At 35.9% G+C, this 12,210-nt stretch overlaps 7 protein-coding genes across 7 annotated transcripts; 4 read left to right on the top strand and 3 right to left on the bottom strand.

The window, feature by feature from the left end:
• Positions 1-132: 132 nt before the first annotated feature.
• C9374_003177 (uncharacterized protein) lies at positions 133-3,189 on the top strand (the record flags this gene model as incomplete). Its single annotated transcript, XM_044692676.1, has 1 exon — positions 133-3,189. One exon carries the CDS (start codon positions 133-135, stop codon positions 3,187-3,189), a length of 3,057 nt encoding a protein of 1,018 aa, XP_044550021.1.
• A 41-nt stretch (positions 3,190-3,230) lies between these two features.
• C9374_003176 (uncharacterized protein) lies at positions 3,231-4,322 on the top strand (the record flags this gene model as incomplete). The annotated part of the gene is made up of 1 exon (XM_044692675.1): positions 3,231-4,322. One exon carries the CDS (start codon positions 3,231-3,233, stop codon positions 4,320-4,322), a length of 1,092 nt encoding a protein of 363 aa, XP_044550020.1.
• A 54-nt stretch (positions 4,323-4,376) lies between these two features.
• On the bottom strand, positions 4,377-5,636 carry C9374_003175 (uncharacterized protein; the record flags this gene model as incomplete). Its single annotated transcript, XM_044692674.1, has 1 exon — positions 4,377-5,636. The coding sequence occupies one exon, from the start codon at positions 5,634-5,636 to the stop codon at positions 4,377-4,379; it is 1,260 nt and encodes a 419-aa protein (XP_044550019.1).
• Positions 5,637-5,962: 326 nt separating this feature from the next.
• Positions 5,963-7,480, top strand: C9374_003174 (uncharacterized protein; the record flags this gene model as incomplete). Its single annotated transcript, XM_044692673.1, has 2 exons — positions 5,963-6,979; positions 7,064-7,480. The coding sequence occupies 2 exons, from the start codon at positions 5,963-5,965 to the stop codon at positions 7,478-7,480; spliced, it is 1,434 nt and encodes a 477-aa protein (XP_044550018.1).
• A 274-nt stretch (positions 7,481-7,754) lies between these two features.
• C9374_003173 (uncharacterized protein) lies at positions 7,755-9,158 on the top strand (the record flags this gene model as incomplete). The annotated part of the gene is made up of 1 exon (XM_044692672.1): positions 7,755-9,158. The coding sequence occupies one exon, from the start codon at positions 7,755-7,757 to the stop codon at positions 9,156-9,158; it is 1,404 nt and encodes a 467-aa protein (XP_044550017.1).
• Positions 9,159-9,322: 164 nt separating this feature from the next.
• Positions 9,323-10,852, bottom strand: C9374_003172 (uncharacterized protein; the record flags this gene model as incomplete). The annotated part of the gene is made up of 1 exon (XM_044692671.1): positions 9,323-10,852. The coding sequence occupies one exon, from the start codon at positions 10,850-10,852 to the stop codon at positions 9,323-9,325; it is 1,530 nt and encodes a 509-aa protein (XP_044550016.1).
• A 287-nt stretch (positions 10,853-11,139) lies between these two features.
• On the bottom strand, positions 11,140-11,961 carry C9374_003171 (uncharacterized protein; the record flags this gene model as incomplete). The annotated part of the gene is made up of 1 exon (XM_044692670.1): positions 11,140-11,961. The coding sequence occupies one exon, from the start codon at positions 11,959-11,961 to the stop codon at positions 11,140-11,142; it is 822 nt and encodes a 273-aa protein (XP_044550015.1).
• Between the last annotated feature and the right edge of the window lie 249 nt (positions 11,962-12,210).

The raw sequence follows: 12,210 nt of genomic DNA, 5'->3' as shown, positions 1-12,210 counted from the left end.
AAGAATAAAAAAAAGACCATGAAATAAATGCTTTCGTAACGAACTTTCAACGTTAGAAATCATAGAATATTGTCTGACACTTGAAGAGAAAGGCATTCCACCTTTGCCTCGAAATTACGCATTAAAAAAAAAATGAGGCGTCGCGTTCAACAATCCGATTTCGCCACTCTCAAATTTACTCTCCATTTCTTCTATCCTACCATTTCAGCGATTACAGATGATCAACAACAGGAGGACACTACCATCAAAACGACGTCGTACTCATCCAACATGAGTCAGCTTCAAGATGAGTCGGCTTTCATTTCCGAACAATTACAGCAGGTTCATCTCGAAGAAGACCGTGTCAATAATGATAATGATGACCAAATTCATTCATTTCCAAGTACTAAAAGAAGCGAGTTATCGTTTGAGGAATGGAGATTGGTCGCAAATTTTCTATTGAGTAGAAATGCCTTCCAAGGACTTGCCAGTGTCAGCAGGACTGCTAGGCTTGCAGTCTTATCTTGTCATTTTGTTCAAAACGTATTTGTTGTGAGAGCTGTTGTTAGGGGATGGATGGAAGCGCTTCATAACTCAACCAGTGTTTCGACTTTGGTTCCTAGCGACAGACTGAAATCATTATTGCAACCATTACATAAGTACCATTTGCTTGATTTGACACCCTTTGTACATCCCAACGATAAGAAGAAAGCAGAATTACAGCAAGACAATTCGTCACACGAGTCACTGGTGCCAGTTCCCAATTATTACTCATCTGAATGCGTAAAATATGCATGTGAAGCTGGATTTACTGCAATGATTGATCAATTGTTAGAAAAGCCATTTCTTCTTCGCTTCCATGCGCCAGATTTAAAGAACTTTTTGAAAGCTGCATTTACTAATAACCATGATGATATTGCAAAGAAGATTATCAAATTTTTCGTGAAACGGCTTGTGTTGGAATTGGAAACCAAATCTTCAAGAGAAACCAAGAGTAATTTGAACTTTCAAATCATACTTACTCTATGTTGTGAATCTAGCACAGCCAACGTAAATGAATTCTATTCCTTGCTCGAGAAAGAATTAGTAGCTATATTTTCTTCAGCACAGATTGATACAATTTTAAGCAAGTCAATACTACCAATCATTTCCGAAGGCCATTTAGTTAAGTTTCTCAAAAGGAATGATTTTGCAAATGCACTGTTTGTATTGAGGAAATTCTTTACTTTGATGCAAATTCATGATGTAGAAACGGTATTTGATAAGATGTACATAACTTTTTCCGTTACATTTTCGCAACATGGTATTAATGCAGAACAAATGATATGGCTGTTTGATAATATTTACGATCTAAGCAAGGCAAATACGCTTATTTCGAAAGTAGTTCACAGATACATACAAAAAAAATCCGAGCTCTATTATGAATACCTTACTCGGTTTAAACATAGGGACGTAATGACTGATAAGAAGTTATTTGAGGAATCTCTTGCTTACTTAACTGCCTATTATTGGAATAATGTATTCTCAGTCATTCAGCCATCGTTTTCTGCCTTTATCCAAGCATTGAAAGTATGTGACTATCCTGCTGACATGTTACTTCAAAGATATGAGCCATGGCTCAGCAAAAACTATCCAGATGAACTAGCAGAATATTTGTATGAAAATATCTCTATTTTGGAAGATAGCAATGCACACCATGCTCAACATTGCATGGACATGCAAAATTTATTTGACTCACGCATGCAACAAAAACTTGCTTCTGTATTTCTCTCTAAACAACAATTTGATTTTGAGAAACTCATGTACATACTACAAAAATATGACTGCTTCTCAGACCTTTTATCAACAATTTTAGAAACATCTTACAGAGACATTGTGTTGCATCAAATATATAGCAACATCATTTCCAAAATTTCAAAGACAAAAAATCTCAGAATGATGAATGATTTTCTCCCCACAAACGAAGTCGACATGCAACAAATGACTAATAATGTTTATTATACAGCAGCAGTACTGATGTATTGTGCAAAATTTGGGAACAGGAATTTGTTTGAATGCATTGTAGATCAACAAAAAGATGTCATTAGCCAATTTCCGCAAGAATTACCTGTTGTTTACAACACGATAGCTGACATGGCTAACATTCAACCAGTATCTCTGAGAAAAGAGTTTCATTTAATTTCATATTCAACAGAAATACTTTTATTTATTATTCGACATGAAATTTTACGGAAATATTTGAACGTACTTGCGTCCTTATCCTCATTGCCTGTCTCTGTTTTGGAGTTTCATCAAAATTCTATTGGATTTGTTGACGACAGTCCCAATCAACAGCCTGACATGCATGCTGTATTGAAGGAGTATGCATTGAGCGATAAGGATATTTCAGAACTAATTTCTCTTTATATTTCCCGGAATGTAATGGCACAACTCTCGAATTTATTGCATTTCCCTTCCTTCACAAGCGATCATTTGCTAGAAATACCCGAGGCCTATTTATTCAATTCCATTACTTTGGGAAAGCTTACCGATTTGCACAGAGTAGTAGATTTATTGATGGAAAATTTTGAACAAGAAAGAATCAAAAATAAGTTCAAAGAATTCTTTTGCTTCATTCATGGAAAGCAATACTCGTTCTTAGAGAATAGTCGAGTTGTGCAATGTTACAGCAAGTACATGAAGATGGTCGAAGAGATTATGTATGACCTATTGTTCGATGAGAAATATTTCCATGCAGTTTCTTCATTTCACAATGGCTTGAACGATGATACTTGTACAGGTGAATCCTCTACGAAATTACAAGGTACACTTTTCAAAATGCAAGACAAGTACGCTCTGAAACGATCCAAGAAAGTGAAAACTGAGGCAAAAGTTCTTGTATTTAAGCTTTCTGATCATGAGAGATTATTACGAGCCTTAAAATCAAAATTGGAGCCTCAACAACCATTATCTATCAAGTTTGAACACTACCTCATGTGGAAATCATTCATTCAACAAGTTTCAGAGCCTGAAATTTTGGACCAAGTGAATCAATTATTGGCCGAGATTGAACCAGAAACACAAAGACAATCGACCAATTTTCAACCATCCTTTTCAACTCAAACTCTTTCAAATCCTTTTCAAATTTCTTTTGGATCCTCAACTGGCTCAAGTATTAGCTCAAGTATTAGCGATTGTGGCTTCACTGTTAAGCGCTTGAAAAAGAGATGAAACAGAACACAATTGGAACAAGGAACATTTTCAAAAAAAAAATGTCGACACCACAACAACAACAGATCATTCATTTCAAACTGGACAAGGCTCAACTGATCCAAGCCTTCCCTCCCAAGTTTATGAACAAGAATAAAAACTTTCTCTATTCATTGCATCATCAAGAGGATCATGAGGACGGTTATGAAGGAGAATTGAGTTATAGTCGATACCGAGCCTTGCAACGACCTAAATTGTTCAACAAGGTTGCGATGAATCAATGCCAAGTAATTGTTTCTCCTGATATATTCCAATACAATGAAAAAGTTAAAGAAGATGAAGAAGAAAATAATATTGGATCAAGCTCTTCAAGCAGTTCTTCATCAACAACAACAACAACCAAACATTGGTATGTGAACTTTGCAGATGCTCGCTTGTTTGTCGCTTGGACAGGATCACTGTTTGCACAGGATGAAATTCAAGTGGCTGAGCATCCAATTTTGGCGAGTCTGGCCTTATATTTAGCCAAGATGAGTAGAGATGACACCAAATACACTCCAGTGACAGTTCAGTCCATGCCTACTCCGGTATTGATTCAGAATGTGGATCGACGAGTGGCTGTTGATGTTACAAATTTTCCAATCTATGGAAATAATTTTGCGCGAGCTTCTGAAGATGTCATTCGCAAAGCATCAACTGTGATGGACATTAAGACAACTCGAAAATCGAATATTTTAGCAATTGCTGCACCAAGTGGAGGTTACGGAGAGTACAAAATGAGTGAAATATTGAACATTTTCGATACAGCCTATACCGGTTTCAAAGCATGTAAGGACGAGAGTTCACAAGCTGGCTGTTCTGTCACCGTGGTTCATACAGGACATTGGGGATGTGGTGCATTTGGAGGCAATAGAGAATTAATGGCCATTCTGCAAATACTGGCTGCTCGTGTGGCACAAGTTGATTACTTATTTTATCATGCCTTTAATAAGGATGGAGTAACTGCAGTTCAAAATGCTCAAAAATATCTTGACCAGCTATTGGGTACTCAAGAATTGGACCCAAATAACGAGAGCAACTCAGTTCCTTTGAATGACATTTTCATGCAAATTGTAGAGAAGCGATATTTTTGGGGATTCTCAGATGGAAATTAATTATTATTGCAGCATTTCGATCTTGGTGTCAGCTTTATTTATTACACTAGAACCTTATTTGCTATTCCACTCTTCGTGTTCTTCAAAGAATTTTTCCACTCCAATCTTAATACCTTGAACGTACTCAAGAAGAACCTCATAAGGTTTTCCTAAAAACCATTCCTTATAACATGTGAGTCTCAAAATCCAACTTGCGGCATCAAAGAAAATCGTCCTCTCTTTGTGTGACTTCCAATAATCTTCGCATCTGTGAACATCTATGGAAAGGAAATCAATTTCAGAGTTCAAACAAGTCTTTACATATTCTTTTTCCTCATCACACAATGCCCAGTTATTGAGAATTTCGTTCATATCTTCATCGAGAACAGTCAAACAAGCCCACTCCCAATCAATCACACCTGTTATGGTTTTTGAATGAGGGTCTATGAGAGTATTATTCGGGGTGAGATCGTAGTGACATAGTTGAAACTCATCTCGACGCACCTTTATGGCATTTCTTCGAAGATAATGAATCACTCGATTGAAGAGTTCTTTGTAGTGGGAAATTGCGGTTGAAGAACCCAATTCTATCAGGGACTCATTCAATCCCTTCATTCGATATTCAATAGTTTTGATGAGATACTCATTAAAGGTGTTGAAAGGACCATTTTTGGTGTCACAATTAGGACCAATTTTCACACGAATTAGCTTGTTTTCCTGATCAATCACTTGCATCTCCTGAATACTTCCAAAGAGTAATTCCGGTTCCTTCAATTCTTGATCATTTTCATCGACCATCAACAATTTTAACGAACTCAATTCTCCTCTAATTTTTGCAATTTGATTTATATAACCTTTTCGTTCATGAAAACTCAAAGTTTCATAAATCTCACTCAATGCCACTCCCCTACACTTTTCCATCAAAATATATTCATATCCAATGAAATCTGCACTCGTATCGTACGTGAAAATTTGAGGACATTTCAAATTTGGCAATTGTAAGGAATGTAATACTTTCATTACGTGTACTTCATTGAGAGTTTTTAAATATTTCCAATTCGGAGAGGAGAGCTTTAAAATCAATTCCAAGCAAGGGCCATGAGGCTGTTCTTGATCACGACCTCGAAACAATTCAAGAGAGTATACGGTATTCACGACTCCATTATCGAGAGTTTTGTGTTGGATGAAAAGGTCAGTTTCCAAAACAATGTTCTTTCCAAACACTTCATAGAGTACATTCCGAAAGGATGGTGAACTTTCGAAAGCGTGTATGATTACTGCCCGAATGTGTTGATCGGTAATTTTCACTTCATATCGATTTTGAGATTGTGACATTTTTTGACAGAATAAATTTGCTTCTTTGAAAAGAAATCAATTTCAAGAATGACCTTCAAGGTGTAAAATGAAAGCATTACCCTCAAGAAGTGTTACCACCTTTAACGAAATTTTGGCAGACTGACCAACTACAAATCTAAGATTAATCTGAAAACCATCATGTCATGTTATTTTGACTGTTTTAGCCAACCCAACCAAATTGGATCAATTACAACAAGCTTGATTTTTGCAATCAAGTTGTTTCATGAAGGGTGCTACTACTCACGCAAACAAAAAGAGCTGTTCTTAGTAGTAGTAGTATCACTCCTACCACTCTTCTCGTCATCATGTCAACCAAAAATCTTCTCGGACATCTCTTGATGATGATTATCTTTTCATCATCTTTACTCATTAGTCAATTCCATAACAACAACCATTGCGGACTTGTTTCAGCCGCTTCGATATCCAAACAACAACAACAAGTCTTGTCTCCGAAAACAACATCTTTCTTTCATAACTCTCTTCAAAACATGAAATCATTCATTTTCAAACCAATTATTTCTTCTCATGAACAAGTAGCTGTCATCATGTCAACAACAATTGACATTTTCAATAGTTTGGATGACAGCAACTCGACCCATACGAAAACAATTTCAAAAGATATTCGACTTCAACAACTGGATCCATATCCATTGAGTGGTATTTCTCTTGGAATTTCAGTTCTCTTTGGATTGTTCTTTTTGGGTGTATTGTTGTTTCTTATAGTGTTCATGATGAGGACACAAGTGAGAAACAAGATGATGAAAAATCAAAAAATCATGTTGAGTTTGGTGATGGTTTTGATGATATTTGAATGTTTGGGATTGTTGGTGAGAATTATTTACGACTGTATTAGTATTCACACAGTTTCCAAAATTGTCAGTCATGTGGAAGTGACATTTGGCGTTGAACAAGCACAAATTGCAACGCAAAGCATGAATAGTACAGTGAGTGCTTTTGATGCTGGCATTCCCGATGCAAACATCATTATCATGTATTTGATGGGTAGTTTTGAAGTTCTTACTATTATTGGAAATTTATGCACAATTTCCATAATTATGACCTTCGTGTCGTTTGTGTTTTTAAAAACTGTGAAACTTGCTGGAGGCTCTGCTTTCACACCCAAGCAATATCAACTATTACTTTGGATTGTGAATGGAGGAGGAACGTTTTTTGCATCATTGATTGCAACATGTGTCGTGTTGGTCTCGATGGCATATTTTGTGTTCAAAATTCGAGTGATTTATGATTTTCAATTACCAATCTTTATTGTGGCTTATTTAATTTATGTCATTCAATTATTATTTCAACTCGTTTCTTTTAATGTGAGTATTGGTTTAAATTTTATAATATTTTAATAATTTCATATTAATTTAACTTTTATGGAAATCAATTCTTGAAACTTACAGATTGTATCCATTAGTGTGTTGAAAATTATCAAACAACGATCGAGTCAACTCAACAGAAAAAAGTCACAAACTCCTCTTCTCAAAGTCATTGCTCTCCAAACAGGTTTAACACTTTGTGCGTTCATTCAAGTCGTTGCCATGGGTTGCAGTGCTGTCATGACCGAATGGGTCTATATGAAATTATTTTATTATTTTTTAAATTGTTTAGGAATTTTATTATTTACAACCTTAATTCTTCCGTTATATCATCCGTTGTTTATGGATACGGCCAAAGAATTGAAACAATTGAATACGAATAATAATGAACAACAAAATTCCCAATCAACCACTCGTGAACAAGAGTCCTCTGAGATGCACTTGTCTCCTAATGGATCGAAACGAAAGAGTCTTTCAGTTGTAGAATTGCAAAGCGTTTAGAAGCAACTTTTGAGTTGAATATGAAATGGAATTTTTTCTCATAGAAAGTCTAAAAAGTAAACCAGTGCTCGAAGAAGGGAACAATTCATGAACTTTGGAAAGCGTCAAAAGTCAAAAGAAAAAAAGCTTAGATCAGCAACGAGAGTAAACGTCAACAATGATTCGGATTGTATTTTCATTCATCTTGATTTATTTAATCACTCAAAATAATTTCATCCTTGCTGAAGAAATTAAACAAAATGTTGTTGTAAATCAGAATCATCAATTGAATAAGATGTATTGTCTTCAACAACAAGCTCGATTTCTTTTTGAAAGCAACTCGACTGGTGACTGCTTGTCTCTCGAATTGACAACTGACAGCACTCGTACTTTCTGCTTGTCCACAACACTCATCCAAGATTTATCACTCTTCTCCAACCATCCACTACCATCGAACGATTCCGAATTTCCATTACCTCTCTCATTGATTGCTTTATATAACATTACTTTCAACTTTCCACAAAATCTCCAAACGATGAAAGCCACTTTTTATAATCCTCTTGGAATTGCTAACACTTTCAACCCTGATACTGTGATTCACGTTTGGAATCCTGTAATGAATTCATGGTCTGAACATTCTCAAAATGGTATTTTACAAATTCAGCAAGTGACAACAACATCATTGATTTTAGGAGTTTTTGCTCGTAAATTCGAGACAGTATTTGGAAAATTTTATCAAGCAACTTCCACTAGTACTAGATTTCAATACACTTTGGAATTGTCGCAACGAATTGAAGTGTCATTTGTCAAGAAAGTGCCAACAAGCAATGAAATCAAGCCAACAATTTTCAAATTGGAACATGTTCGAGAGATTTCTCCAAAAGTTTATCATCCTCCAAGTGGTTATGTGACTTTGCATGCATTTAAATACATCTCTGCTTCCGGTGTGAACGACGACAATGACGAACAGCAACAACGAATGAGCGCTCAAGAAATGTCAAAATTATGGACCTTTTATTTTGATCGTAGACAAGGATTTAAAGATACTACGGGTAAGGCCATGAATGTGACACTTTCTTCATTGACATTGGTTTGTGTCATAAATTCACAGAAAAATGTTGATGTTAGACCTCTTGTCAAGAATCCTCTTCACACTCAACTCGTCGAACATCAAAACAAGATCGTTTTTGATTTTAAAGAAGAGAATAATGAACCACCACTTCATTGTGAATATCATGTACTCATTGTGAAACCAATCGTTTCTAACAATGAAAAATGGTATGGAAGAAACAAGGAAATAGAACTCTCTACAAGTCATGCATCAGAGATTTCATCGTTTGGTGGAAAGAAATTGTACAAGATCTCTGTGGATGGATGGGATCAAGTGGAATTTTCAATGACCTCACATTTAGGGTATGGAATTTTTAGAGCCTTTGTGGATGGAATACCTTCTGATTTGATGTATGACGTTTATGCTGAGATTAATTATGAGACAACAAAAACTGTCACTGTTCGAAATTACAAGCCACAAAAAAGCACCGTTTTTGTGTCAATCACAAGTACCTCGAGCGCACTATCTTTCACAATCACAACCTCAAAAGCACCAACGTCTGAAGGAGTAGCTTTGATCAAATTCATTATTGGAGGAATGTTATTATTTATGTGGATATTCATGTTGTTGCTTAAACTCACAAAATAATTATCATAGTCTCATACGATAGAGGGAATTTTAAAATGTGTGAGGCTCTAATTTCCAAGTTCATCCAAGAATGCAAGTTGGATTTGAGGATGAGAAATGTTTTCAATATCACATGTTTTGATTAAGATATATCCATTAATAATTGTCACAATACGTCACACACATTAAGGCAACACGGCTCGAGTTGCATAAGTGTTGTTGATATAAGTTGTTGTTGATTTGCCGAATTGTTGCGTTTCTCTCTTCCTTCTATTCTTATATAAACAAATAGAACACCAACTAAACCAACACAAGCATCCCAGACCACATACTCCACACAATGCTACTAGCAACACACATAATCCAAACATCGCAATAATCACAATTGATGGAATGACATTATATTGAGTGGTGACCACTTGTCCAAAATTTTGTGATTGGGCTGCTGGTATTATTTTGTAATCAACTAGTACTTGTGTGGTATATCCTTCCAATCCTCCTCTCACTAACAACAGTAAAATACAAAACACACTAACAATCAATGCAATAACAGAAATTATAAATCGACTTCTAGTTTCGTTTTTCGTAAGAGTTGTGTCACACATGGATGAAGTAGCCACAAGTGATGAAACAACTCCACACAGCACCACTACTATAAATGTAATTATTTGCGCTGCAAAGATCATTGGAATAATTGTCCAATCTTGTGGCGTTGGATTTGGATCATAATTTCTTGCTGCGAAATATTCATATAAAATAATGCACAGCAATTCAATTAAGGAAAAGAAACACAAGCAGCAAAGCATTGGCCCTAAACAAATACATGCAAAACATCCACCCAGTGTTTTAGATAATACCTTCTTATTTCCATCCTGAGGATTGGTAATTTCAGTTTGTATTGGAAGAATTTCTGAGTTGACTTCTGTGAATCTTTTTGTGTCCAATTTTGGAATAACAGGTTGTTGAGACTGAGGTCTTATTGGTTGCTGTAAAGCGGCTGTGGGATCCTCCATGCCAATTGGATTAAATCCTCCAAAATAATTATAATATTTCGAATAATCTACTGAAGGTTCTGTAGCATGATGGTTTGACATCATGGTGACAGGTGGCACTTGTTGTGACAAATTTGCTTCTTCAAAAGGCGGAGGTGGAGGTGTTGGTAATCGATCCTGTTGTTGAATCGAACCTCCATTATTCGTCGAAGGAGCAGCTGACATTGCATTCTGTTCTTCCTCTTCCTTCTCTTTCACTAATCGTGCAATGAAATTATTTTCATCACTCACACCCATCTTCCATGCTTCTTCTTCGGAAGAGTCATGACTCGATGAAGGTGAAAAAGGAGGTGGAGGTGGTATTGGTGATTTATGAGGACTAGTATTTGAACCATCCAACACAGGAGTAGCTTGGGAAGTTGAATCCGATGCTGACAATAATAATGCATGATGATGACTCTGCGATGAAGGCTTGTTCATTTCTTGAGATGAAGAACCTGTACTTTTTGCAACATCTTCTGAAGAAATTCTCGTCGTAGGCTGTTCTTGTTCGCCTTCTTCAGGAGAAAACGGAGGAGGAGGAGGTATTGGGATGATACTTTCTAGGTGTTTGACTCTTACGGACGTTGATGCATCTTCAGGTAAGCCATCACCATTCGGAGAGGAAGATGATGATGAGGAAGGTGAAAATGGAGGTGGAGGTGGCTGTTCAGATGCATTCATCGTGATAGCAATTTCAAATAATAATAACCGTTTGTTTGGAGTTGTTTGTTGGAATTTTTTCTTTTGGTTTCAACGTTTAGTGAACTCGAGTAATGTTCAGGAAGAAATTTGCTTTTTTTGGGTATCTGTGAAAGAAAATGTGACAGTGTTGAGTTTTTTAGTGGTCATCCACTTCGTTCGAAGGATGTGAATAATAATCATTGTAATAATAATCCTTGCAAGTATTGAAATCGCCCAAGATGGTAATTGGGAGTTTGTGATTTTTGCTGGCGGAACGATTCATCTTGTTAGTGGCTAAAGAGTCTGTTGTTGATGCTTGTTGACATGATTGCTCTTTTCATGTTGTGAAATTCTTCTTCAGAAATGTTTAAGCATTTCAATAATAAATCATTTCTCCAATTAAAGAGTTTAAAATTTTTAAATGAAAAGTCCTTGTCTTGTTTTTTCTTTTTGTTAGCATTGTTGGGAGGAATGATGCTGACTTGTTTACACAATTCTTTGTGTTTGGATATGGTCAATGTGTCTAGTAATTCTAAAATGTAGAGCGGTGTCGTTGTAAACTTTTTTGAGAGAATGAATTGAACTTCATGCTCATTCTCTTTGGCGATTTCAAGCAATACTTGAAATTTATCCAAACATTTCACCACTGATTCATGTTTCATAAATGCTTGATATTCTTTGATAAATTGCTGTGGCTTGTTAGCTCTAAGATACGTGTTTAAGGCCAGTTTTTGCACAGGCTGAAATAGAAAGGAATATATAGAACAAGTAACGTTGGAAGCAATAAGAGCAGGTTCACAAGTACTGATAATTTTGTTTCTCAAAACAAAAAGTGCTTGTCCCCAATCAAATTGTATAGAACCCGTAGCAGAATTTTTCATAAATAATTGATGTGATATTACCGTAGGTTTGGGAAGCAATGATACACAAATTCCCAAATTGTCAGCACACTTTTTGAAATATGTTTCAAATCCTTCCAGTGAATTGATTTTGGGCGATTCCGTATTGATGCGAGTGTAAGAATATTCATTGTAAACGAGTGAATTTCGGTAGAAAGCAGATGTACTAAAGCAGTTACATGAAAAATTATATTTCCATCCATCAGACATATCAAAATTTGAAAAATAACAGTCTACACTTTCTACAAAATGATCTCTGAACTGTTTTTCTAATTCATTCAAATATTGACTGTTATAGGCGAACGAAAGTCGCTGATTTTGTCAGGCGAAAAAAATTGCCTGTCTGGACCAACCAGGCAAATAAAAAACTGACATTGCGAAAATTTGTTTTGCCTAACGTAAATTTTGTTTGGCGCGAGAGGGAAATTGAGAGGCTGAGCCACTAACGTTGACTTTATT

This window comes from Naegleria lovaniensis (assembly GCF_003324165.1).
Source record: "Naegleria lovaniensis strain ATCC 30569 chromosome Unknown tig018, whole genome shotgun sequence".
Lineage (NCBI taxonomy): Eukaryota > Heterolobosea > Eutetramitea > Acrasida > Naegleriidae > Naegleria > Naegleria lovaniensis.
This window is presented reverse-complemented; position numbering and strand designations above follow the sequence as displayed.